General features: G+C 46.7%; 1 protein-coding gene across 1 annotated transcript in view; it reads left to right on the top strand.

The window, feature by feature from the left end:
- The window catches only part of POLQ (DNA polymerase theta), a 125,309-nt gene that overhangs the window by 43,714 nt on the left and 59,187 nt on the right, over positions 1–22,408 (top strand). The window contains exons 11-13 of the mRNA XM_077479376.1: positions 5,435–5,578; positions 9,020–9,213; positions 18,915–19,155. Coding sequence (XP_077335502.1) covers positions 5,435–5,578; positions 9,020–9,213; positions 18,915–19,155 — 579 coding nt within the window. The remainder of the gene's footprint in view (positions 1–5,434; positions 5,579–9,019; positions 9,214–18,914; positions 19,156–22,408) is intronic.

The raw sequence follows: 22,408 nt of genomic DNA, 5'->3' as shown, positions 1-22,408 counted from the left end.
TGCCAAAGTTTGTCGCCATTCAATGAGCGGGCACAATTTTGAAGCGTGACATGTTGTGTATTAATTTACTTGGCGTAACATTATCTTTAACAACATCGAAAAAAAAAAAAATTGGGCTAACTTTACTGTTGTACTAATTTAATAAAAAAAATACATTTTTTTCCCCAAAAAAAAAAAATGCGCTTGTGAGACCGCTTTGCAAATCGGTGTGACATTAAAGTATTGCAACAACCGCATTTTATTCTCTAGGGTGTTAGGAAAATAAATAAATATATATATATATATTATCCACTTCAGCCCCGGAACAATTTGCAGCCAAAGGACCAAGCCCCTTTTTGCGATTCGGCACTGACAATTGCGCGGTCGTGCGACGTGGCTCCCAAAAAAAAAAATTGGCGTCCTTATATTCCCACAAATAGAGCTTTCTTTTGGTGGTATTTGATCACCTCTGCGGTTTTTTTATTTTTTGCGTTATAAACAAAAATAGAGCGACAATTTTGAAAAAATAATTTTTGCTATAATAAATATCCCCAAAAAATATATTAAAAAAAAAATTATTTTTCCTTGGTTTAGGCCGATACGTATTCTTCTACATATTTTGGTAAAAAAAAAAATCGCAATTGGCGATTTATTGATTGGTTTGCGCAAAAGTTATAGCGTTTACAAAATAGGGGATAGTTTTATGCCATTTTTATTAATATTATTATTTTTTTTTTTTACTAGAAATGGAGGCGATCAGCGATTTTTATTGTGACTGCGACATTATGGCGGACACATCGGACATTTTTGACACATTTTTGGGACCATTGTCATTTATACAGCAATCGGTGCTATTTAAATGCACTGATTTCTTTGTAAATGACACTGGCAGTGAAGGCGTAAACCACTAGGGGGCAGTGTAGGGGTATGTATGACATTGTGTGTTTTTTTTTTATTGTAGGGGGCGTGGCCTGGCATGTGACGTCACTGATCGTCTTTCCCTATATCAGGGAACAGACGATCGGTGACAGCCACAGTAGGAAGCACGGGGAGAGGTTTGTTTACACAGACCTCTCCTTGTTCTTCAGCTCTGTGACCCGATCGCGGGACACCAGCGGCGATCGTGGTCCGCTGGTCCCGCGGTCACGAAGCTCAGGACCGGGTCGGGAGCGCGCCGCCGTCTGCGTGCTCCTGACCCACGGCTGGGCACTTAAAGAGCAATGTACAGGTACGTGATTGTGCCCAGCCGTGCCATTCTGCCGACGTGAGGCGGTCCTTAAATGGATATACATGTTTGGGGGTTTTAAGTAATTTTCTAGCAAAAAAATATGATTTTAACTTGTAAACAACAAATCTCAAAAAGAGGCTCAGTCCTTAAAGGGGTTGTAAAGTAAAATTTTTTATTTTTTTAAAATAACAAACATGTCATACTTACCTCCACTGTGCAGCTCGTTTTGCACAGAGTGGCCCCGAACCTGCTCTTCTGGGGTCCCTCGGCGGCTGTCTCTGCTTCCTCCCGCAGGTGCTTCTCACGTTAATGCGAGCTCCCTCGCATTGGTGAGAAGCACTGCGGGCGCGCTCCCGTGATACAGCCGGCGGCTATAGCCGCTCGCTGTATCACAAGGCCCCGCCCCCCGGCGCGCTGCGTCATTGGATGTGATTGACAGCAGCGCGAGCCAATGGCTGCGCTGCTTTCAATCCATCCACTCCAGCCAATCAGCGGCCAGGCTGAGCGGCGAAGAGGACGGCGGGGGCGAGCGCGGGATTTTCGAGGGGTCAGGTAAGTAAAACGGGGGGGACTGGGGGCGCCGGCAGTGTGAGATGTTTTTTCACCTTAATGCATAGAATGCATTAAGGTGAAAAAACATTTACCTTTACAACCCCTTTAAGTGTTTAAAGCAAAACAAACAAAAAAAAAAAAGCATCAAAAACACACAAAATTAAAAAGCATGTTGAAGCAGTAGGGGCTTTAATGTATGTTAACCACTTCCCGACCAGCGCACGACGATGTACGTCGACAGAATGGCACGGGCAGGCATATTGGCGTACAGGTACGTCCAATATTCGATGCCGCCCTGCCATCGGGAGCGCGCCGCCGGCGGCGCACTCCCGCGCTGGTCGGGACCCCCGTGAGTCCGGTCGCGGGACCCGCGGACTCGATCGCCGCGGGCATCCCCGCGATCGTCTCACGGAGCGGCTGAATGGAGGAAATGCTGTGTAAACAACATTTTTCCATTCTGCCTAGCAACTAGTGACGCTGATCTCTGCTCCATGTGATTGGAGCAGAGATCAGTGTACACTAAATGAAAGCCCAACCCCCCCACAGTTAGTAACACACCCCTAGGAACACTTAACCCCTACACTGCCACCCACTGGTTAACCCCTTCACTGCCAGTGTCATTTACACAGGAATCACTGCATTTATATAGCAGTGATTACTGTATAAATGACAATGGTCCCAAAAATGTGTAAAAAATGTCCGATGGGTCCCCCACAATGTCGCAGTCACAATAAAAATCGCTGATCGCCGCCATTACTAGTAAAAAAAAAAATAATAAAAAATTAATAAAAATGCTATAAAACTATCCCTATTTTGTAAACGCTATAACTTTTGCGCAAACCAATCAATAATCGCTTATTGCGATTTTTTTTTTTTTTTTTTTTACCAAAAATATGTAGAAGAATACGTATCGGCCTAAATTGAGGGAAAAAATGTTTTTTTATATATTTTTGGGGGATATTTATTATAACAAAAAGTAAAAAATAATGCGTTTTTTTCAAAATTGTCGCTCTATTTTTGTTTATAGCGCAAAAAATAAAAACCGCAGAGGTGATCAAATACCACCAAAAGAAAGCTCTATTTGTGGGAAAAAAAGGACGTCAATTTTTGTTTGGGAGCCACGTCGCACGACCGCGCAATTGTCAGTTAAAGCGACGCAGTGCCGAATCGCAAAAAGTGGTCTGGTCTTTGACCAGCAAATTGGTCCGGTCTGTAAGTGGTTAAAGGGTAATGCCGGCCATACACGGTTCGAATTTTCGAAAGAATTTTCTTTCAAAAATCGTATCTAAGAATTTTCGTATGAATTTCGCACCATTAGTGGGGGCTGCAGCAACAGACGATTTTCGTGCGGAAATAAAATTTGAGGAATCGGACATGTTGGAATTTTTTTTTGAAAAACTAACGATTTTCTAATCAATGACGGGAGAATCGTGTGAGAAATGTAATAAGAAAAGAAAATTTACGGAGAGAGAAGAAGATTCCTGGCCAAGAAAATTATTTTCTGTAACAACATGAGGTGAAATTGAAGGCTTGGTCAGCTGAATTTCGACAATCAATGGTGGCGCCATCGGATCACAAAAAAAAAAAATGAATTTTCTGATTTTGAAAATAAAATTCGTTCGAAATTCGACCCGTGTATGGCCTGCATAAGTTCACCTTTTACAGAAAAATCTGTAAGATGAACTTACATAGGACCCCCCTCCTCCCCCAGTCTTGCTGTCCTGGAGCGTGGCGATTATCCCGCTATGAGCCCTGGTCCGGGGCTTAGAAATCCCCCTGCAGCTTTAATGTCCAAAACGTACCCCGTCAGGATGTACATTTAGGAGCATTCTAATTGGTCGGCACTGTCACATGGGTGGCGCTGACCGCTCAAAACCTGTGTAGACCGTCCTGTTAGCGGAGGGGGGGGGGGGGGGGTGAGAAGAGAGAAAGCCCAAGGGGATTTCTAACCCTGTGGACAGGTGATGTGGCTATACCAGGGCTCATAGGGGGATATCGCCGCGCTCCAGGGAAGGGTGGTGAGGAGGGGTGTCCTGTGAGGGCTTCTGCATCACAGAGGGGAGGGGGTGGGTGATGTTACCAGAGTAAGAGTAGGCCTGGAAGTAGAACAATGACCCTCCCTTTTAAAAAAATTATAATTTTAAGTCCACCTCTTGCAAAGTCCCACAAATAAGAGTCCGCTCTCTAGACCAGCTATCATCATAGCATAGGGATCAGGATTGGCTTCAGCTCGCAAGTCTCTGCCACCAAAGGGCCACGCCCTCTGACGCTTTTTGCCACCCCCCCCCCCCCCCCCCCCCGGTGGGGCTTAATCATAGGGTGGTGCGGCTTTTTTGCAACGACTTGCAAGCTGAAGCCAATCTTGATACTTATGCTATATTATGACTGGTCGGGAGAGCGGCCTCTCTTTTATTTGGTGTTATGCATAGCTCTGGATGGGCATTTTGGCAGCCTGCACCCCCTTTTTACCGGTGGATCTCGGGAATGCATTCCCTGGCTTTAAAGTGAAACTGCAGTCTGCTCACATAATTTGTAATAAAAACAACTTTGCCATTCTGAAGATTCCCTCCAACCACTTATATATACATATTATTTTATATATACTGTGATTCTGTACTTGCCAAATTATGCTGCAGAAATCTCCCTCCGCTGAGTCAGGCTGCAGCCATTTTAACTGTGGGCAGCTGAAGCTGCTGCCTGTTCACTTCCTGGATTTACACAGACACACACAGAGGCACACCTTTAGCTCTCCAGCCCTGCAGCTTTGATTGGCCCTCTTATGACTCCTTCACCCCCCGGCAAACTCTCACAAGAGAGAGAGAGCTATGCATGATGTCATAAGCCTAGGCTAATGACCAGACAAGAAACAGGAAGTGGACTGTATAAGGCAGGGATATGCAGTTACCGGACCTCCAGCAGTTGCAGAACTACAACTCCCATGAGGCATAGCAAGACTCTGACAGCCACAAACATGACACCCAGAGGCGTGATGGGACTTGTAGTTTTCCAACAGCTGGAGGTCCGCTAATTGCGTATCCCTGGTATAAGGGATTTACTGGCAGAAAAAAAAAAATGGTTTTACTATCCAAATTTAAAACAAGGAGGGCAGAAAATTTAAAAGATGGAAAGATAAAAAAAATGACTGAAGATTCGGCTTTAAGGTCCCACAAATACCTGTTGATCCTGATAGTGAAGTCCACCCAATGCAGCTTCCTGTGACGGTGTGGAAACTATGCTGCACTGCTCCTAAATTCTGAGCAGAGTCGCCACTTTCAATAGACCGTGTCTGCTTGTACTGCAGAGGGATAAAAAAAAAAAAAAAAAAAGCAGGGGGCGTTTCTAATAGCAATGTCACTGCTGAAGTCACAAGTCTGTAGCTTGTCAATCATAACCTGGCCGCACCTAATCCTTTTCCATATTCACACCACTGCTGAAACCCTCCCACTGTGAGCTGCAGTGTCTGAGAGGGAAATTCTGAGATACAAATGAAGGCGGAAGGGGAAGTAAAGGACGTTTTTGATTACTCTATTTGTACATCATAGTTACCAGGTTTGGGGATTGTATAGATTGTCATACCGGAGCCTTTAGTCCTACTTTAAGGTGACTGCTGTACAATGGCTGCATTGCTTTTCCTGCTGTAGACTCTCTCATTATTTCTGTTTTTCATTCTCCCAGCTCAGTCATCGAGGCAGATGCCAGCCAAGGAAGACGGCCTACCCATCCAGGGCTGGGGTGACGTCCTGCTGGTCGGTGTGGCTGTGTGTTGGGGAGGGAAAGATGCTTATTACCTGTCCTTGCAGCGAGAGCAGGATCAGTCAGGTGAGCCGCTGGAGTTGGCTTGGTAATTGTTGGGATTCCTACATCCTTACTGGTTCAGTGCTATCATACGCTATTCATCTTATTGCATCATATATTGTAGATGTATTAGCAGAGTACTGTAGGTTGACTATCGCTCTTGGGCCATCCATAGATGGAGCAAATTTCTTTCCTGCAACCACAGGTTGCAGCAAAGAAATTTGCTTGATTCCCCCATTAACACTGACCGTGTTGACAGGGGAATCCCTCCCGCGGAGCCATTGCGTTCTCCTGGTACTTCATTCCCCCATCAACACAGACAGCGTTGACAAGGGAATCTCTCGCATGGAGCCATTGTGTTCTCTAGGCGGAGTTATTGTTACTAGCGGCTTTAATATTTATTGAATAAAATCAGTCCATACAGCAATCAGACAGTGGATGAATCGGCTGATGCGTTTCACACCCCTTACTGGTGCTTAGTCTTAGTGGATAAATCGATCAACTTGAATACATTCATCCTTGCCCATACATGGTTCAAATCTTGTCTGGTTAAACAGGCCGATATTTGAACCGCCAGCTTTAGCCGTGTATTGTGTGAAGCTGTTGGATGGTAACTGTTTTATCGTAATTTAGAGTGCGCAGCGCATCCATTTGTGTACAGAAATGTTTGCAGAAGCTTCTCCACCAAAATGTTGTAAATCCTAGTCCAGGGGTAGATTCAAGGAGGTCCGGTCAGTCATATATATTTTTTTTCTTTTCCCCAGCAGGAGTCAGAATCTCATGTTTGCGCCATGCTTCAGAATAGGATACGTGTAGTCACTGAATGTTTATTTAAAAAAAAAACCTTCATCAACAATGTCCTCTATAAGGCCTGATTCACACTATGGCATTTTTAGTGCTTTTTGCAGATTTGTACTACAGAATGTGTTCCATAGTAAACAATGTTAAATGGACTGCAAAATGCAAAAAGCACTAAAAATGCACAGGTGTGAATCCAGCCTTAGAGTGTCACCGAGTATCCGATCAGCAGATTGTACAGCTAAAGTCTGCAACTCTCTATAACCAGCAGTGATGCACATCTAACGGGATGCTGAGGATGTGTTCTTTGAAATAATGCTTAAGGCAGGGTGCTGCAATGTCTATAGGACACTCCTGCCTCCTACCCGCTAGACTCGTGCTGTGGCGCAAAGACCAACAAAAAGACCCAGCAATTGTGTCAAGAGACATTAATTGTTCCCCTTAATGGTCTGAATAAAAAATGCTATTTGCATATTGATCATGTATGTATGTATGTATGTATGTGTGTGTGTGTCTCTCTCTCTATATATATATATCTCTATCTCTATCTAGTGTGTGTGTGTGTGTGTGTGTGTGTGTGTGTGTGTGTGTGTGTATATATATATATATAGAAAATGCCCCATATATAGAAAATGCCCCATAACAGACTATTACCACTCTCATAACAGGATATTGCCCCCTCCCCATAACAGGAGATTGGCCCGCCTTCCCGTAACTGGATATTGGCCCGCCTCCCCGTAACTGGCTATGGGCCCGCCTCCCCGTAACTGGCTATGGGCCCGCCTCCCCGTAACTGGCTATGGGCCCGCCTCCCCGTAACTGGCTATTGGCCCGCCTCCCCGTAACTGGCTATTGGCCCGCCTCCCCGTAACTGGCTATTGGCCCGCCTCCCCGTAACTGGCTATTGGCCCGCCTCCCCGTAACTGGCTATTGGCCCGCCTCCCCGTAACTGGCTATTGGCCCGCCTCCCCGTAACTGGCTATTGGCCCGCCTCCCTGTAACTGGCTATTGGCCCGCCTCCCTGTAACTGGCTATTGGCCCGCCTCCCTGTAACTGGCTATTGGCCCGCCTCCCTGTAACTGGCTATTGGCCCGCCTCCCTGTAACTGGCTATTGGCCCGCCTCCCCGTAACTGGCTATTGGCCCGCCTCCCCGTAACTGGCTATTGGCCCGCCTCCCTGTAACTGGCTATTGGCCCGCCTCCCTGTAACTGGCTATTGGCCCGCCTCCCCGTAACTGGCTATTGGCCCGCCTCCCCGTAACTGGCTATTGGCCCGCCTGCCCTCCCCGTAACTGGCTATTGGCCCGCCTGCCCTCCCCGTAACTGGCTATTACCACCCCCATGTTTTACTGTAGGAATAGTGTTGTTTGGATGGTGGACTGTATTGGATTTTTCCGCCAGACACATGGTTTGGTTTTGAGGCCAAATTAAATTTTAGTCTCCTCTGACCAGAGCACCTTTTTCCCCAGAATCTACAAGGTGCGTTTTGGCAAAGCTCAGTGGTGACTGCATGTGGCTTTTCTTGAGGAGTGACTTTTTTCTTGCACCCCTCCCATACAAGCCAGATTTGCGGAGAGATTGTGATCTTGTTGTCACATGCACACAATGACCACTCTTTGTCAGGGTTGCTGTAGGCCTCCTAGTGGCCTCTCTGACCAGTTTCCTCCTGGCTCTTTCATCCAGTTTGGAGCAATGTCCTGATCCAGGGAGGGTCTGTGTTGTACCCAAATACCTTCCACTTATTAATAATACACTTCACTGTTATCCATCCCCTGACTTGTGCCTGTCCACAAATTTATCCCGGAGATTTTGGTGACGGTGCCTTGCCACCTGTAGTTGATTGTTTGCTTCAGTTGCCTTACCAGAGAATGAAATGCTCCAGGAAAGCTCTTTTTGGGCTGAGCTAATCAAAATGACCACAGCTGATCACAGTTAAATGGCTTTGTGTGTCATTGAGAAGGTGATTATCTACACCTGATTGAGTTTGCAAGTCATTCTTAGGAGAGGGGTGTTCCTTTTTCCAACTCAGTGATTCTGTTTTTTCGTTTTGTTTTTCTGACTTGTTGGTGTTGCATCTTTTACTTGGATGTTAGAAGTTGCACTGAGTAAATACAGCTGGATAAAACAAAAACGCTGCCCGTCTTTTTATTTCAGGCTGCAAAGCAACAAAATGTGACCCCCCCCCCCCCCCTTTTTAAAGGGGGAGGTGATTCTTTTCTATATCCACTGTATGTATACATTTCACTTCAGATTGAATTTAATAGAATCCCTGAACGGAAGATGGTTGTGTACAGAGAAATATCTTCCCTTTAATATCAGTCTTATAGCCAGTGACACACCAGTGCTCCTTGTCCCTGGCAGCAACTCGCCAACACGAGAATCTCTAGCAAAGGCAAAGATGCAACTTGCCAGTTTATACAGCATACATGCTCCCTTACTGGCCAAGATGGGAAAGTGTCAACCGCCCCGCTGGGAAGAGGTAGCCTTGTAGCCAGCGAGGGGGAGATGTTGTAGAAACAGGCGAGTTGTACCTTTTTATCTTCTCTATTGATCGCATTCTTGGCAAGTTGCCGAAATAGGACCTCTAGTGTGTCATAGACCTGTCTACATGATGAAGACTTTGTACTCTTGTTGTGATATTCTGGTTTGGTTTTTCTCTCCTTGTAGACATTAGCGCCAGCCTGGCTCCTCCTCCCTTGGATCAGAACCTCTCTGTGAAGGACCGGCTCTGGCACGTGCAGTCCACACTGCAGCAGAAAGAAGCTCAAAGAACGGTCATCATGTATAACTTCATCGAGCAATACAAGGCCCTCGTCCTGGGCTGCCGTGCCTCCGTCACAGGACACTTCCAGGACCCGAAGGTAGGTGCCTCCTCTCTGTGTACATGAAACATAAAGCTCATCCCTGGGCAATTATTAACCCTGACACCCCTCCTATACCCCATACTGCACTTTTTTTTTTTTTAACCTTATCCCCTAAATCTGTTGCCTGACCCCCTTGTCAGTGCTACTTCCTGGTGCAGGGGACTGCCAATCCAGATGCAGATGGTCCCAGACATTTCACTTGCTCTGATGTCACCTGTGTAGATCCCTCATCTGGATCCTGAGAGAACCCTGCCACTGGTAAAGCAATAGGAAGTGTTCATGTCCGGCAGACCATGTACTGGACTCCTAAAGTAGGAAATCGGTCTTCTGTAACAGAAGACTGTGCAATAAAGTGCCACATGATTGCAGCATTAGATAAATGCAAAGTTTATTTTTTGCATGGGTAGCGATCAGCTGGGGGTGATTGGATGGCAGGAGGAGGAAACCTGGGGATCAGCTTTACAGATAAACCCCACTTTAGAAGCAAATAGCATAAACTAACCATAAACTCTGAATCTGGAAGTCGGCCATTTTCGCCTCCGACCACCACTGCCTTACATAGTAGGTGAGGTTGAAAAAAGTCACAAGTCCATCAAATCCAACCTATGTGTGTGATTATATGTTGGTATTACATTGTATATCCCTGTATGTTGCAGTCATTCAGGTGCTTATCTAATAGTTTTTTGAAACTACTGGGACCACTGCCTGTGGAAGGGAATTCCACATCCTGGCCGCTCTTACAGTAAAGAACCCTCTACATAGTTTGAGGTTAAACCTCTTTTCTTCTAATTTTAATGAGCGGCCATGTGTCTTGTTAAACTCTCTTCCTCAAAAAAAAGTTTTCTCCCTATTGTGGGGTCACCAGTACGGTATTTATAATTTGAAAGCATATCCCCTCTCAAGCGTCTCTTCTCCAGAGAGAATAAGTTCAGAGCTCGCAATCTTTCCTCCAGACCCTTTATTAGCTTTGTTGCTCTTCTTTGTAGTCGCTCCATTTCCAGTCCATCCTTCCTGAGGACTGGTGCCCAGAACTGGACAGTATACTCCAGGTGCAGCCGGACCAGAGTCTTGTAGAGCGGGAGAATTATCGTTTTATCTCTGGGATTAATCCCCTTTTTAATACCAATATTCTGTTTGCTTTGTTAGCAGCAGCTTGGCATTGCATCTACTAGGACTCCCAGGTCCTTCTCCATCCTAGATCCCCCCAGAGGTCCCCCCCCCACCAGTGTATAGATTGCATTCATATTTTTGCCACCCAAATGCATTATTTTACATTTTTCTACATTGAACCTCATTTGCCATGTAGTTGCCCCTCCCCCCATTCATTTGTTCAGATGTTTTTTGCAAGGTTTCCACATCCTGCGGAGAAGTTATTGCCCTGCTTAGCTTAGTATCGTCTGCAAATACAGAGATTGAACTGTTTACTCCATCCTCCAGGTCGTTTATGAACAAATTAAACATGATTGGTCCCAGCACAGAACCCTGGGGGGACCCCACTACCCAACCCTGACCATTCCGAGTACTCCCCATTTATCACCACCCTCTGAACCAGAGAGCACAATGCGAGAGAGCCGAATCTCTTCTCCAGAGTCGTTCTAAGACGGTTTTGCACTTTTAGACCCCTTTCACACGGCGGTTTACAGGCGTTTTAGTGCTAGAAATGATGTCTGTAAAGCGCCTGAAAACCACCTCCCGTTCATTTCAGTGTGACTTTTCACATTGGGGCGGTGCACTTGCGGGACGTTAGGAAAAATCCTGCAAGCATAATCTTTGGGGCGGTTTCGGGAGTGCTGTATTAAGCACTCCCATAATGCCCCTCCCCATTGAAATGAATGGACAGCGCTTCCAAAAGCGGTGCAACACGGGCTTTATTATGCCTCCTTTGGGGTTAAAAGCTCCCCGCTAGAGGCCGAAAACCGCCACTTAAAGCAGGTGTAAACCCAGTTTCGAAAAACACTTACATTCCCGGCATGCCGGAAATGCTAACTTTCACATTGGTTGTGCTCTCAACCAAACTTTCAAACCATCCAATGGCTGGTTTCATAACTGATCACATGTGCAGCATTATGGCAGTTGAAGAATCTGAGGCCAAGATGGCAGCTTCCTTGACAGAAAACGATAGAAGGGTTTACTTCCACTTTAAACAGTACTAAAGCTTTGCTGAAACAAGCGGCGCTTTAGTGCTAATGGGCCCCCAGCTCCAGTGTGAAAGGGGTCTTGGGATCATTTAAAAACATATTTAAAGTGGTTGTAGAGGCTGAAGTTTACATTCTATGCATGCAGGGAAAAAAATGAATGTTCAGTGTGCTGCTCCACCCACAGCAGCCCTTAATACTCACCTGAGCACCCTCTCAATTCAGCGATGTGCATCGGGACTACCTCTCCTCATTGGATGAGACAGCAGAGGGAACCATTGGCTTCCGTTGCTGTCAATCACACCCAGTGAGCCAATCAGGGGAATGGGGGGGCGGGGCTGAGCCGAAGCTCTGTGTCTTATGGATGCATAGAGCAGGGCTCGGGAGCGAGCATGCACCAGTGGCCCCATAGCAAGTGGCTTGCTATAGGAAGGGCACTGGTTAAGGGGTAGTAACCAGGAGCATCAGTGGGGGACCAGAGAAGAGGAGGAAAACCATTACACAGAGCAGGTGCAAGTATAACATTTTTTTTTTTTTTTTAAAGCCAAAACTTTAATACCACTTTAAGTTTTTTTTTCTTAAACTGGATTATGATTGGGTGTCACAGGAGTTGAACAATTCTGAGCATCCGGTCAACAGACCTGCTGTTTTTCCCTATCTGCAGCCCCTCCCCACCTCAGGGGGCCGATAATGCGTCGCATTTACAGATCTAAACAGCCCCGGCCGTTGGGGACCACAGCAAAGTTTTCCCTGTAAAATGTCTCCGCCTCCTTTTGCCGTCTCTCTGGGTAAGAGAAACGTTGCTGGAACTTTGTAGAAAATCTCACTAATTGCAGCAGATGAGGCGCCGTGTTGCTCTGGGAATTGAGCGGCTTTACTGGCAAAGTTTAGCAAAGTCTTTATCTGCAGCGGATCCCCCCTGGAGCTCATCAGGAAAGGTCATCGCTGGTTTTCTAGGCCGCCTGCTGCTGCTGCCTCATGTTGAAGGCGGTCTGCAGACATTTAAAGTTGTTTTATTAGATAGGTGTGTGAATCTGATCTGCTGAGTGTTAAAGGGAAATGACCGCATGTTGGGAAATGACACATTTCCAATTATCTTATTTACCTGGAAGCTGCTTGCTCCTTTTTTTTTTGAAAGCGGAGCTGTTGGAATGCCCCTCACCTTCAAATGCCCTTTTAACTCCCCTAAACCTCTGGTCATGTGATGCTCAAGTCACGAGTCTCCTCTCCTCCTGTCCTGAGGTGGGGTCCCGAAGAGGGGTGACATCTGTGCAAGGGGATCATCGGGGACTGGCCCACTTTTACAGTGCTGGATTAGGAGCCCCCCCCCCCGCAGCAGAAGGAAATGGGGCTTCACAAGGCAGGGGGAGGGGAAGTTTAATATTTGCTGAGAAATTCGTTTTCGTGTTGGGCCAAACCTTCTTTTTTTTTTTTTTTGGGGAAGGGTAAGATCCCATTTGGATTTTTACTGTCATCAGAGATTCTACTTGTAACTGTCAGCCTTGCCATGCTTAATGGGACTTGCAGTTTCGTTAACAGTTGAAGGACCACAGGTTGAGAACCCATGGCCTATAGTCTGTGAAGTAATTGGTACAATAAATAATATTTGAAGGTGGTTACGGATCCCCTCTTTTTATTGCACCTATGTATTAACTTGTCTATTCCCCTAGTTGGCTAGTCTATTAAAACTTTGATCGGGTGTTACTGTTGATATCACTATAATACAAAGTTAGCTATTAAGCCAAGCACACTGCTTAATAAAACAAAGTCTTATTTATTTCCCAAGAAAGTAGGAAAACGCTAATATGAAAATACTAAAGCAAGATATTACAAAGCATATAACACCAGAACATATAATACAAGAATATCAAGGATATTTATCACAATGCTTTCTTCGAGGTTTTTGTTTCGCCCGCTGGGCTCAGATGGCAAAGAGAGATCAGGCAAGAGCCATCAGCGAAAAAGGGACGAATTCCCTCCTGTGTGCCCTTTTTACACATTCATTCAGACCCATTCATAACCACCCCCACTAGCCTCTGTCCAATGAGATATTGCCAAGAGGTAGTCCTTTTAATATCTTATATTACTGTCCGTCCTGCTGTATTTGCCTCTAGGGGCAGCATTGTCCATGTATCATCTCTGGGCGCCTGTTGATCCTTTGATCTTTGTCACACACTGTCATCAATCATTCTGGCAGCCATGGCTCTCTTTGAAGAGTGCTTGCAGTGTATTATACCAGTCGGCCCAGAGCCAAGCTCATAGATGCAGATTCTGATATGCTACAAAGCTCTGGAATGTAACTGGTTACATTCCAACTTGGGGCCATCTGCCTGTATCAACCAGGGAATGAAATACCAGAAATATGATATTAAACCATGTTGCCTTCCAACAGTCTGTTTCTCCCCAACATACACAACCATCCCTCTACAGTCTACATTGCAGGTTCCCCTGGCTACGCTGTCATTGTAGCATTGTTGGTTTCTATGACCACCAGCATCCTAACAACCAATCGTGAACGGCTCTCTTACTTTAGAGCCCCCCTTGCATCAGAACCTCAGTCAGAGTCCCCCTTTGCATGACAGTTCCCACCAGTGACCTCCAGGGGTCCCATTTAGAGTCTCTGCTTACATTGGAGTCCCTAGCAGAGTCCCCCCCCCCCCCTCACATCAGAGCACCAGTCAGTTTGTCCTTTCATGAGAGTCCTTGCTTACTTCACGGTCCTGTTCAGTGTCGCGCCCCCCCCCCCCCCCCCTTACATCAAGGTTCCTTGTAGAGCCTCGGATTCAGGTCACCCTATGGTCTCCATTTCTTTCCAACCTCCACAACGCCCCCCTCGGGTATCAAGTGCAGGTTTTCCTGGCTGCGCTTTCATTGTACCATCATTGCTTGCTAGCAACCAAGACCACCAGCATCCCAACTGTCAGTCTTTCTTATTTCAAAGTCCTACCAGTCCCCCCCCCTTTACTTCAGGATCCTATTTTGTGTTCCTTCTTGCAGGGGAGTCCCCAACAGACTACCTCCTTACATCAGAGCCCCCCCCCCTAGCATTAGTGTGCCCATCAGAGTCTTCACTTCAGAGTTCCTGCTTACATGAGACCCCAGCAGAGTTGCATCAGCTCAGCCTATGGTCTCCTTTCTCTCTCCAACATCCACAACACTCCCACCCACTTCAGGCACCAGTGCAAATTAGAAAAATTTCTTGACTGCCCTGTCATTGTACCATCATTGGTTGCTAGGGCCACCATCGACCTAACAACCAATCATGGGAACTTCCTTACATCAGAGTCAGAGTTCCCCTTTGCATGAGACTTCCTATCAATGATTGCACCCCCCCCCCCCCCCACGTCAGGGTCCCTCCTTAACATGGAAGTCCCATGCAGAGTCCCTCCTTACATCAGAACCCCAGTCAGAGTTCCCTCCTAATGTCAGGGTCACCTATAGGGACACAAAATGTAAAAGAAAAAAACTGCGCTGGTAGGACAACCAAAAAAAAGCTGCAACTCAAAAGTGAAATACACACCAAAGGGATAAGAAGCACAATGGAAGCTATAATAATGCATGAAATAAACGAATGTGGTCTAGTGAACAAGTAAACCTATGGTATTAATAGAAAAATAAATGAGAACCAGCAATGTCAAACTACTCAAGGGTGGTCAAAACTATAGATGCAGATGAATGCAATAAACACGTGAAACCTGTGAGGTAACAAAAAAAAAGAGAGTAACCTAATAAGTGAAACAAAGACAACCAATTAACAAATAAATATCATAAATTGTGCAATAATGATAAACAAACCAGCAAATACAACAGAAGGATTGAAAAAGTGTGAAGACTTGTGAAAACATGAATAAAAACATAAATGAAAAATAAAAATAAGTGAAAGTCTCTTCTGTAGTGCTTCCCAACGGGGAATAAATGTTGGAACACCCAGTGAAGGATCTTCAATATTCAAAGGATACCGTGAATCCACCAGCACATAAATTGAAGGCTTACCAGCTATACAAGCTGTCAGAGCTTGTGACTAATGTGAGAACCGCACGGTGACGTCAGCTCGTCGCTCCTCCCTACGCGTTCCGTCACTAGCCGGACGTCTTCTCGGAGCACTCTTTAACTTTAACTTTATTTTTCATTTATGTGTTTATTCAAGTTTCACACTTTTTCAAATTTTCTGTATTTGCTGGTTCGTTTATTGCACAATTTAAGATATTTATCTATTCGTTAATTGGTTGTCTTTTGTTTAATTTATTAGGTTACTCTTTTTTTGTTTTTTGTTACATCACAGGTTTCACATGTTGCATTCATCTGCATCTATATTTCTGAACACCCTTGAGTAGTTTAACATTCCTGGTTCTCATTTATTTTTCTATTAATACAACAGGCTTACTTGTTCACTTAGACCAGATTTGTTTATTTCATTCTTTCATTAGTTCAGCTTCCTTTTTGTTTCTGTATAGGGACCCTGATGTAAGGAGGTTCTCCGATGGGCTTAAGTTTGTAATTTCTTTACTTGTTTTGCTGAAGTTGTCTACTGAATAAACCTTATAGGGCCATCGTTTTATTTTCCAAGGTCTCTGCTTATAGGGCAGCAAAATAGTTAAAGGCACAAACCATTGCAGGGATGTACTAAATGTTTTTTTTATTATTATTATTATTATTATTATATTGCGCAGAAATAATCGTTATTGAATGTGGAGTTTTCCTTTAAGATTGATAAAAGCAGCTTTTGCTCATCTCTCTTGTGGCTCCGGCTCTCCCACCATCGGAGGGTTTTACATGTGTAATGAGGATCCCGGCTGATGAGAGAAGATTTATCAGGTAGTGTGACCTTCTATGGCTCCGCTCTGCGGTTCTCACGCCTGATGAGGACGAGGATCAGTGCGATCACCAGATGGATTCACTTTGGGATTAATCTCAGTCTCCTTCTGCAATCAGCTTATCGCTAGTGAAGGTTTATTGGATTATTTCATCAAAGAACCAACAGATCTGTCCGCATCTAATTAACTGCTACCTGTCTCTTCTCCTCTATAAAGCAACATATTCAATGTGTATTTCTGGGGATAAAAAAAACAAACATATTCAGTACATCTCTGGAGTACATGCAGATCATCCTATGTTTTGTCTCTAGAACCCCTCTCATCTCCAAAACCACTCCCCATTCCCCAAAACCCTCCCTCTCCTTATCTCCATAACCCCACCCCATTCCCCAAATCCCTCCCTCTCCTCATCTCCATAACCCCACCCCATTCCCCAAATCCCTCCCTCTCCTCATCTCCATAACCCCACCCCATTCCCCAAAACCCTCCCTCTCCTCATCTCCATAACCCCACCCCATTCCCCAAAACCCTCCCTCTCCTTATCTCCATAACCCCACCCCATTCCCCAAATCCCTCCCTCTCCTCATCTCCATAACCCCACCCCATTCCCCATATCCCTCCCTCTCCTCATCTCCATAACCCCACCCCAATTCCCCAAAACCCTCCCTCTCCTCATCTCCATAACCCCTCCCCTTTCCCCAAATCCCTCCTTCTCTCCTCATTTATATAACTCCTCCCCATTCCAAATCCCTCCCTCTCCTCTTCTCCATAACCCCACCCCATTCCCCAAACCCCTCCCTTACCTTGTCTTTATAACCTTTCCCAATTACCCAAATTCCTCCCTTACCTTTTCTTTATAGCCCCTCCCTATTTCCCCCCCCCCCCAGTCTCTGTAACCGCTCCCCAATCCCATAATGCCTTCCTCTCCCATTGTCTCTCTAACCTCTCCCCTTCCCCCAAATCCCTCCCTCTCATCTCCATAACCCCTCCCCATTCCAAATCCCTTCTTCTCCTTGTCTCTATAACCCCTCCCCATTCCCCAAATTTATCCCTCTCCTCATCTCCATAACCTCTCCCCAGAAGTCTATTTCCACTGGAGCAAAACTGTTATAATTTTATATATAACTATAACCTATCCCCATTCCCAAAATCCCCCTCTCCTTGTCTCTATAACCCCTCCCCATTCCCATAATGCCTCCCTCTTCTTGTCTCTATAACCTCTCCCCTTTCCCAAAATCCCCCCTTCTCTCCTCATCTCCATAACTCTTCCCCATTCTTAACCCTTGAGGCGATTCAGTTCGCATTGTAGAGCTATACAAATCATTCTTTCATTCAACCCCTCCCCTTTCCCAAAATCCCCCCTCTTCTCATCTCCATAACCCCTCCCCATTCCTAACACCTCCCTCTGCTTTTCTCTATAACCCCTCCCCATTCCCAAAATCCGTCCCTTTCCTTGTCTCTATAATCTCTCTCCCCTTCCCCCAAAATCCCTCCCTCTCTCCTTATCTCCATAACCCCTCCCGTTACCCCAAATCTCTTATTCTTGTCTCTGTAACCCCTCCCCATTCCCCAAATCCCTCCCTCTCATCTCCATAACCCCTCCCCATTCCCCAAATCCCTCCCTTTCCTTATCTCCATAGCCCCACTCCAGTCCACAAAACCCTCCCTTACCTTGTCTTTATAACATTACCCAAACTCCTCCCTCTCCTTATCTCCATAACCCCTCCCCATTCCCCAAATCCCTCCCTTACCTTTTCTCTATAGCCCCTCCCTTTTTCCAGATTCCCCCCTCCTAGTCTCTGTAACATCTCCCCAACCCATAATGCCTTCCTCTCCCCTTGTCTCTCTAACCCCTCCCCTTCCCCCAAATCCCTCCCTCTCTCCATTTCTATAACCACTCCCCATTCCAAATCCCTCCCTCTCCTCTTCTCCATAACCCCTCCCTTACCTTGTCTCTATAATCTCTCTCCACTTCCCCCAAAATCCCTCCCTCTCTCCTCATCTCCATAACCCCTCCCCATTCCCCAAATCCCTCCCTCTCATCTCCATAACCCCTCCCCATATGCCAAATCCCTCCCTCTCATCTTCATAACCCCTCCCCATTCGCCAAATCCCCCCTCATCATCTCCATAACCCCTCCTCATTCCCCGAATCCCTCCCCCCTCCTCATCTCCATAATGTAGGGGGTGCATTTCTGTAGGCCAGCCAGTGAGAACTGCGCAGCGAGTACATGTAGACGAGGAGTGGCTGAACGAGGCTGGAGCAGATCAGCAGCACTGTGATGGAGGAAAAAAAGGATGAAAACTGATCTCGTGCTTTTTTTAATTCTGTTTTACTAGTTGTACAATCTCTTCTCTCCAGTACTAAAATGACTTACAGTAAAACTGTGGATTACGAGCAAAATTTGTTTCTGGAAGCATGCTTGTAATCCAAAGCACTCGTATATCAAAGCGCATTTCCCCATAAGAAATAATGGAAACTCGGATGATTTGTTCCACAACCATTTATTCATAAGTCCTTCAGTTTATAGTCCATATAGATAGATTATAGAAATGTGACCTGGTTGTATAACCATAAAATGTCCATCTACAAATGGAAACCTCCACAAGGGGATTGGAAACAAATGCCATCTAGCTCCCCCTCCCCCAGCCTGACTGTCCCTGGCCCGTCTCCCTTTCACAAAGTGCCATTGGTGCAATGAAACCTGAAACTTTGTGAATTTCCTGTAACCGCAATTCTTATTCTGCAGGTGGCCTGCTGGTTGCTGGATCCCGGCTCCAAAGAACGAACCATTCACAACATGGTGGCAAACTTCCTGCCGCATGAGCTCCCCCTACTGGACGGAGTTGGAACTGGCCAAGGAGTTCAGAGCCTGGGACTCTGCGCTGATGGGGACCAGTCGGGGCGCTACAGGGCAGCCATAGAGTCAGTTCTCGTCTTCAGCATCATGACCAAGCTGAACGGGCTAATAGAAAGAGAGAAGCTACAAGGTAACGACCCCCCCCCCCATCTTGAAGGGGATGTCCTCCATCTGATCTCTTGAGTTGGGCTCTCTAGAATATTTTCCAAGTCCATTTCTTTTTGTCTGTCCTCTCTCTGAAGTCTTTATTGCCACTGGATCAGTGACCTGGAATAAGCTTGACTTGTGACTTCACTGGCTGCATACTTGTCCTGCATCAGTGACTCAAAGAATTGTCATAGAGAGCCAGACAGCTCACATGATTAGATGCCTAAGAAGGAGCAGAGCCCCGTATTTCTATTTGTCTGTTTGCTTTACTACAGGTTGCAGGATGCGCAAGCAGAATAATTAAAGGCCCAGTCACAGGCAGGAGGAAACACAAACTACTGCAGGGGAATCTCCCCATTGTGGGAGGGGCAGACACACAAACTACTGCAGGAAATCTTATCATTGTGGGAGGGGCAGAGACACAAACTACTGCAGGAAATCTTATCCTTGTGGGAGGGGCAGAGACACAAACTACTGGGGGAAATCTCACCATTGTGGGAGGGGCAGAGACACAAACTACTGCAGGGAATCTCACCATTGTGTGAGGGGCAGAGACACAAACCACTGCAGGGAATCTCCCCATTGTGGGAGGGGCAGAGACACAAACTACTGCAGGAAATCTTATCCTTGTGGGAGGGGCAGAGACACAAACTACTGGGGGAAATCTCACCATTGTGGGAGGGGCAGAGACACAAACTACTGCATTGAATCTCACCATTGTGGGTGGGGCAGAGACATAAACTACTGCAGGAAATCTCACCATTGTGGGAGGGGCAGAGACAAAAACTACTGCAGGGGAATCTCCCCATTTTGGGAGGGGCAGAGAGACAAACTACTGCAGGAAATCTCACCATTGTGGGAGGGGCAGAGACACAAACTACTGGGGGGGGAAATCTCAGCATTGTGGGAGGGGCAGAGACACAAACTACTGGGGGGGAAATCTCCTCATTGTGGGAGGGGCAGAGACACAAACTACTGCAGGAAATCTCCCCATTGTGGGAGGGGCAGAGACACAAACTACTGCAGGGAAATCTCCCCATTGTGGGAGGGACAGAGACACAAACTACTGCAGGGGAATCTCACCATTGTGGGAGGGGCAAAGACACAAACTACTGCAGGGAAATCTCACCATTGTGGGAGGGGCAGAGACACAAACTACTGCAGGGGAATCTCGTCATTGTGGGAGGGGCAGAGACACAAACTACTGCAGGGAATCTCACCATTGTGGGAGGGGCAGAGACACAAACTACTGAAGGAAATCTCATCGTTGTGGGAGGGGCAGAGACACAAACTACTGCAGGGAATCTCATCATTGTGGGAGGGGCAGAGACACAAACTACTGCAGGGAAATCTCCCTATTGTGGGCGGGGCAGAGACACAAACTACTGCAGGGAATCTCCCCATTGTGGGAGGGGCAGAGACACAAACTACTGGGGGGGGAAATCTCAGCATTGTGGGAGGGGCAGAGACACAAACTACTGGGGGGGGGAAATCTCACCATTGTGGGAGGGGCAGAGACACAAACTACTGGGGGGGAAATCTCATTGTGGGAGGGGCAGAGACACAAACTACTGCAGGAAATCTCCCCATTGTGGGAGGGGCAGAGACACAAACTACTGCAGGAAATCTCCCCATTGTGGGAGGGGCACAGATGCAAACTACTGAAGGAAATCTCCCCATTGTGGGAGGGGCAGAGACACAAACTACTGCAGGAAATCTCCCCATTGTGGGAGGGGCACAGATGCAAAATACTGCAGGAAATCTCCCCATTGTGGGAGGGGCAGAGACACAAACTACTGCAGGAAATCTCCCCATTGTGGGAGGGGCACAGATGCAAACTACTGAAGGAAATCTCATCGTTGTGGGAGGGGCAGAGACACAAACTACTGCAGGGAATCTCATCATTGTGGGAGGGGCAGAGACACAAACTACTGCAGGAAATCTCATCATTGTGGGAGGGGCAGAGACACAAACTACTGCAGGGAATCTCATCATTGTGGGAGGGGCAGAGACACAAACTACTGCAGGGAATCTCATCATTGTGGGAGGGGCAGAGACACAAACTACTGGGGGGGAAATCTCCTCATTGTGGGCGGGGCAGAGACACAAACTACTGCAGGGAATCTCCCCATTGTGGGAGGGGCAGAGACACAAACTACTGCAGGAAATCTCCCCATTGTGGGAGGGGCACAGATGCAAACTACTGCAGGAAATCTCCCCATTGTGGGAGGGGCAGAGACACAAATTACTGCAGGGAAATCTCCCCATTGTGGGAGGGGCAGACACACAAACTACTGCATTGAATCTCACCATTGTGGGTGGGGCAGAGACACAAACTACTGCAGGAAATCTCATCATTGTGGGAGGGGCAGAGACACAAACTACTGCAGGAAATCTTATCCTTGTGGGAGGGGCAGAGACACAAACTACTGGGGGAAATCTCACCATTGTGGGAGGGGCAGAGACACAAACTACTGCAGGAAATCTTATCATTGTGGGAGGGGCAGAGACACAAACTACTGCAGGAAATCTCCCCATTGTGGGAGGGGCAGAGACATAAACTACTGCAGGAAATCTCACCATTGTGGGAGGGGCAGAGACAAAAACTACTGCAGGGGAATCTCCCCATTGTGGGAGGGGCAGAGACACAAACTACTGCAGGAAATCTCACCATTGTGGGAGGGGCAGAGACACAAACTACTGGGGGGGGGGGAAATCTCACCATTGTGGGAGGGGCAGAGACACAAACTACTGGGGGGGAAATCTCCTCATTGTGGGAGGGGCAGAGACACAAACTACTGCAGGAAATCTCCCCATTGTGGGAGGGGCAGAGACACAAACTACTGCAGGGAAATCTCCCCATTGTGGGAGGGACAGAGACACAAACTACTGCAGGGAAATCTCACCATTGTGGGAGGGGCAGAGACACAAACTACTGCAGGGAAATCTCACCATTGTGGGAGGGGCAGAGACACAAACTACTGCAGGGGAATCTCGTCATTGTGGGAGGGGCAGAGACACAAACTACTGCAGGGAATCTCCCCATTGTGGGAGGGGCAGAGACACAAACTACTGAAGGAAATCTCATCGTTGTGGGAGGGGCAGAGACACAAACTACTGCAGGGAATCTCATCATTGTGGGAGGGGCAGAGACACAAACTACTGCAGGGAATCTCCCCATTGTGGGAGGGGCAGAGACACAAACTACTGAAGGAAATCTCATCGTTGTGGGAGGG

This window comes from Lithobates pipiens, unplaced genomic scaffold (assembly GCF_037356315.1).
Source record: "Lithobates pipiens isolate NorthernLeopardFrog02 unplaced genomic scaffold, aLitPip1_a1.2 Scaffold_16, whole genome shotgun sequence".
Classification (NCBI taxonomy): domain Eukaryota; kingdom Metazoa; phylum Chordata; class Amphibia; order Anura; family Ranidae; genus Lithobates; species Lithobates pipiens.
Note: the sequence above shows the minus strand (reverse complement) of the source record. Positions and strands in the feature narration are given on the sequence as shown.